Source organism: Adiantum capillus-veneris, chromosome 4 (genome assembly GCF_014529385.1).
Source record: "Adiantum capillus-veneris isolate H3 chromosome 4, ASM1452938v2, whole genome shotgun sequence".
In the NCBI taxonomy this organism is placed as follows: domain Eukaryota; kingdom Viridiplantae; phylum Streptophyta; class Polypodiopsida; order Polypodiales; family Pteridaceae; genus Adiantum; species Adiantum capillus-veneris.
Genome location: NC_140934.1, coordinates 144,311,620 through 144,317,457, shown reverse-complemented (window position 1 = coordinate 144,317,457; position 5,838 = coordinate 144,311,620). Strand labels below are relative to the sequence as shown.

Below are 5,838 nucleotides of genomic sequence, written 5' to 3'. Positions count from 1 at the left end.
CTGATCGATTTCCTATCCGATAAGCAGCTCCCTTGTTCCTTTTGCAGGACTTTTTTGTGGAATTAACTGCCATGCATCTTTTGTGGCTCAATGTGAAGGCATGGAGTTGTTGGATTATCAATTGATGGAAGGGCCTGCAAGTATTTTGTAGTTCTCAACTTGGTGGAGAGGCACAAGCTTGCTTTAAAAGAGTTCCTGTTTGCTTCTTGTGAGCTCGTCCCATGCATGGGGTGAATGATTTTAATCAAACCTTCTGTACCATATGCCATTTGAATGAGTGCTACCTTGGTTTCAAAAGAGAGACAATACCCTCCAGTCAAAAGCAAAGTCCCTCCAGTTAAAAGTGTTGGAATGTGTGTGTAACTGTGTCTCCGAATATAGGCAACATGCTTTGAAGTGTAAAAGCTGGTTCTCATTGCAAGCTGCTTGTAGAAGTTTAATTGTTTCGTTCGAGCAGTAGTGCTTGCTGATCATATAAGCACCTTGAAAAAGGGCCATGAACTGTGCGGCAGTGTGTTTGGGAATTGGGACTTCATGTTTGCTCATGGGCTAGCCTTTCCACTGGTTACATTGGGTTTGTTTTTGAACAATTCTATTCTCTAATTTTGTGTGTGTTTGTAACAGCACAGCCCTTGTTTTGGGAGCTGTAGCAAGTCCCCCGATGTGCTTTCTGTAGATTAGACTGCGAAGCAAACAAGTTTGCGAACAAGAGAAAAGCTCAAGGACTAAAGTAGTGAGTGCAAAAGAGTCCTGGGTGGTGAAGGGGTGAGAGGAGCAAAGCTTGTCATGTAGTCACACAGAGGAGCAGAATGAGAGGGAGCCTAAGAGCCCATTAACATTTTCTTCTGTGCCTTCCTATCTACCCATCTTCATCAGGAATTGCCTCACTGTTTCTCTGCAAGAAGGCCACCATTACAGCCCTGGTAAGCTTGGGTTCTGGTTTTATCGCCCAATCTTTTACCCGCAGAGCACCACTTCGTGTGCACACACACACACACACACTCATTTCACACCCTTGTATACTTCTTGTTATCTCTGAATGTGCCTTTGCTTTCTTGTGTTTGCCTTTGTGGGTAAATGCTCTCCAGGACCTGCCTCTGCACGTTTATCGTGTGTGTAAGCATACAGAGAGAGTGTTGCCTTTCATATAAACACATGTACTTTGCATTTTGGCTGAGACTTTACTTGCTATTGCCTTTGGTACGATTGTTACTGACACACACATGCAAAGTTCTGTGTAGAGCAGAGAGAGCTTTGCCTTTCATATATACACATGTACTTCGCATTTTGAGCACACACTTTACGTGCTATTGCCTTGGCTGCGGTTTGTTATTGACACACACGCACGTGAGAGCAATTCTGTACAGATGTGATTTGGGTTTGTTTCTCACTAAATATTGTGATTGTCTTTATGTAGAAAATTTCTCTATTGCTTTCCAGAATGCATTGTCTCAGCTGATTTTAACTTAATTCTTTCTTGTGTGTAGTTGCGTTCAAGATGTCAATAGATACCATTGTGAAGAGACTTGATGCACTTGAGAAAAGGTTCCATGGAATTTAATTTGAAAAAGCATGTGAGTAGTCAAGTAAACAAAGTGCAACAAAGTGTGGAGAAGCTTGGCCAAGGTATAGGGGATTCTATTGAGCTACATGCTAAGGTGATTTTAAAGAAGCCTCAATGCTCTATTCAGGAATTACAAACTAAGAGGCTAAGAATTTGTAGCTTATATGATATTGCGAAATATCTTAGTGTGGGCCACAACGACGCTAATAGTGCTATGATGGAAGGAATGAGAGAGCTCAATGTGACTAGCTTGTATAAAATGTTGAAGGTTTTTTTAGACAAGGCAAATAAGTCCATAGCTAAAATGAAAGATGAGAAAGCTAAAAATGCATGTGGAAAACACTTAGCAATCATAAAATTAGCACTTGAAGTACCAACGGACAAAAGCAATGTTCACACAATTTCAGCCTTGAAAAAGCATGGACAAAGCTGTACTTTTTTCAGATTTATATTGCTAGGTGTGTGAGTTGTTTTGCATATCTCAAAGTGGTAATGTTGATGATGAAGATGATAATGTTGGAACCCATTACTTACCTTTTCAGGTTTATAAGAGGGTGTTGTATTTGCTTACAAGAAAGCTTAATGGGGATCAAAATTTGCATATGAACGTTAAACATAGATTTCCATTCATGTTCTTAGCATGGCATGCAAATGGCGAGTTGCTAAATGAGATAGAGTTGGACTTGCGAGGTTCCACATCTTGGAAGGTCAGAGATAGTAAGGTGCTCTATGAAGTGATGGTGGGGAAAATTAAACATAGCTTTGCTACCTTCGATACCGGGAGAGCACAGACGAAAAGGCTTTGGGCTTATATTTCGTTTTTGGGCTTATTTGCAGGTCTTCTTTGAAGACTTGACAGCAACAACAAAGCAAGTCCACAAGCTTTGTGCCTTCAAATCCGTCTTTCTAGTTGGAAGCCAAGAGCACTACGATCTACTTGGCAAGTGCTCAGTCATCAAACTCGAAGACCCTTTTGTTGAAGAGCAGATTGTTTCTTTGTTTGATTAATCTGATGGTTTCTCAGTGAGCGATGGGAGAGTAAATTAATGAAGTTGGTGACTCATGTCTTTTGCCACATGGGACCTTTATCCAAGCTGTGTGCATCATCCAACCAAAGCCATTGTTTCTGAACTAGAGAAATCTTTATGGTTTCTTACTTCAGTGAGCTGTATTTTTTTTCTGATATAGCAGGTGTGAATCATCCAGTCAAAGCCATGGTTTTTGTAATGTAGAATTCTTTAAGATTTTGTACATCAGCAAGTTGCTATTTTTGTCTTGATATAGCATCTATGAATCAACCAACCAAGGCCATGGCTTTTGTAATGGAGAAATCTTTGAGATTCTGTACTTCTGTGAGCTGTTTTTCCCCTCCTTAATCTGACATGTCGTTTTTGCTTAACTGACCTTCCAAGATGTGGAACCTTGCAAGTCCAACTCTATCTCATTTAGCAACTCGCCATTTGCATGCCATGCTAAGAACATGAATGGAAATCTATGTTTAACGTTCATATGCAAATTTTGATCCCCATTAAGCTTTCTTGTAAGCAATATAACACCCTCTTGTAAACTTGAAAAGGTAAAATGGGTTCCAGCATTATCATCTTCATCATCAACATTACCACTTTGAGATATGCAAAACAACTTACACACCTGGCAATATAAATCTGAAAAAAGTACAGCTTTGTCCCATGCTTCTTCAAGGCTGAAAGTGCTCTTGAAATTGTGTGAACATTGCTTTTGTTCGTTGGTACTTCAAGTGCTAATTGTATGATTGCTAAGTGTTGGGATCGGAGAGCACACACACAGAGAGCCAGCACGAAGAAGGAGATAGACACAGTGTATGGCGGGGCGGTACTCACACTACAATGTGTAGTTCTGAGTATAGTTATTATGAATGAGTAAATGAAGGGCTGTACATGGGCGGCTGAACAACGGGCAGCCGGGCACACGGGCCTTTAACCCAACAATCTCCCACTTAAAGGCAGTGTGCCTTTAAAGTGGCCAAAGTACAGCAAAAGAAGTCAAGCCATACCCATCAACGATCTGCAGTGTGCAAACCGCTGTGAGGCTAACGACTTCGTGAGTAGATCAGCAGGGTTATCGTCAGTGTGTACCTTGACAAGCTCTATGCGCTTGTCCTCTAGCACCTCTCGTATGAAGTGATACCTCACCTCAATGTGCTTTGTCTTCGCATGGAAGACAGGATTCCGTGCCAATGCTATGGCACTCTGGCTATCACAATGTAGAATCGGAGCATCACAAGCCATACCAAGATCTCCCACTAGTCGTGAGAGCCATGCGGCCTCCTTGGCAGCCTCAGTGGCAGCCATATATTCAGCCTCTGTAGTGCTCAAAGCAATGCATGGCTGGAAACGTGATGCCCACGAAACCGGTCCACCTGCAACTGTGAACACATAGCCGCTAGTAGACTTCCTCGAGTCCACTGACCCTGCATAGTCTGAATCTGTATATCCGCAAACAGACATATCTTTCTCACCATAACATAGGGACAACTCTGAAGTCCCTCTCAAGTATCTGAGAATACCTCTCACTGCATCCCAATGACGCTTGCCCGGATTAGACATGTACCTGCTAACCACACCAACTGCATGAGCAAGATCTAGACGCGTAGCCACCATGGCATACATCAAGGAACCAACAGCTGACGCATAGGGAATCTGAGACATCTCTGTAGTCTCCAAATCTGTCTGAGGGCAGTCATCATGGCTGAGTTTTACATATGGAGGCAATGGGGTACTAATGGCCTTCCCCCCTTCCATATGAAAACGCTCAAGCACCCTATCAATGTACTCTTTCTGACTAAGAAAGAGCATCTTGCGAGAACGATCACGAGTGATCCGCATACCCAAAATATGACTGGCATCCCCAAGATCCTTCATGGAAAAGGTCTCATGTAGCCTATGTTTCAAGGCATCCACATCAGAAATACACTCCCCTGCGATCAGCATGTCATCCACATACAAAACCAAAACAATAAGACTACCATCTGCAGCCTTGCGAGTATAGAGGCATGGGTCCTCATAACTGCGTACATAACCCAATGAACTCATGAATGCATCAAACTTACGATACCATTCACGAGATGATTGCTTCAGCCCATACAAGGTCTTAAGAAGTCGGCATACCATCTTCTTTGAACCATGAATAACAAACCCACTTGGTTGCTCCATGTACAAATCCTCGTGCAAGTCCGGATGTAAGAAAGCTGTCTTTACATCCATTTGCTTCAATTCCATGTCTTCTGTAGCTACCAAAGAAAACAACATACGCAAAGTAGACATCTTCACCACTGGGGAGAAGATCTCGTCAAAATCAATGCCCTTTTGTTGCTTGAATCCTTTAGCCACAAGCCTTGCTTTGTACCTAGGCTTTGCATCCATTGAACACAATTTTATCTTGTAAACCCACTTGCATGGTAGTGCCTTCTTACCCTTTGGCAAAGGAGTAAGCTCCCACGTTTCATTTTGGATCAACGAATCCATCTCTGACTGCATAGCCTGCTCCCACTTGAGCTTGTCAACACTAGACATGGCCTCATCATAACATGATGGCTCCCCGCAATCAGTCAACAATACATAATCCATAGAAGGCACAAAACGCTGAGGCTGTCTTGCACGCCGTTTTGAACGCCTCAAAGACTGTGCAGGAGGTGCATCTGGCTGTCCCACATCTACATGATCTCCCAACAAGGGCTGATCTCCCACTTGAGGGTCAATGGGCTGCCCACGAGCAGCCATGGGACCATCATACCGATGACCATCCTCCTCAAATATCACACGCCGAACCTCAACCGTTCGCGGTGATGCTCTATACATAGAGTCCTCATGAAAAACAACATCATGACTGCGCACAATCTTCCTGTCAATAGGATCCCACAATCGATAACCCATCTCACCAGAGCTACCATAACCCAAGAAGATACATCTCTTGCTGTTTGGATCCAATTTGCTGCGTTTTGCCTTAGGTACATGTACATAAGCTTCACAGCCAAAAACACGAAGGTGACCATACGAAGGTGGCAAACCTGTCCATACCTCTTCAGGCACTTTGAAACCCAAAGGAACACTAGGTGAACGATTTATCAAATGCACAGAAGTGGCAACAGCTTCAGTCCAAAATCCATTTGACAAACCAGCCATAGAAAGCATACTACGGACTTTTTCCTGTATAGTCCTGTTCATGCGCTCTGCCACACCATTTTGAGGAGGTGTATATGGAGCACTAAGCTCGCGTCGTATACCCTTCTCAACACA

The 5,838-nt window shown here is 43.1% G+C and overlaps 1 protein-coding gene across 1 annotated transcript; it reads left to right on the top strand.

Moving 5' to 3' along the window:
- Nucleotides 1–221: 221 nt before the first annotated feature.
- LOC147460104 (uncharacterized) lies at nucleotides 222–2,935 on the top strand. Its single transcript, XM_086511676.1, has 6 exons — nucleotides 222–230; nucleotides 433–574; nucleotides 771–923; nucleotides 1,488–1,545; nucleotides 1,607–1,658; nucleotides 2,402–2,935. The coding sequence occupies exons 1-6, from the start codon at nucleotides 222–224 to the stop codon at nucleotides 2,570–2,572; spliced, it is 585 nt and encodes a 194-aa protein (XP_086367802.1). The 3' UTR covers nucleotides 2,573–2,935.
- Nucleotides 2,936–5,838: the final 2,903 nt, after the last annotated feature.

Bases quoted from the DNA above. Each gene is read 5' to 3' on its own strand.
- LOC147460104 (XM_086511676.1), top strand. The intron at 575-770 runs GTTTGTTTTTGA...TGAAGGGGTGAG, and splicing joins CTTTCCACTGGTTACATTGG to AGGAGCAAAGCTTGTCATGT. The intron at 1,546-1,606 runs GTTCCATGGAAT...AGTGCAACAAAG, and splicing joins CTTGATGCACTTGAGAAAAG to TGTGGAGAAGCTTGGCCAAG.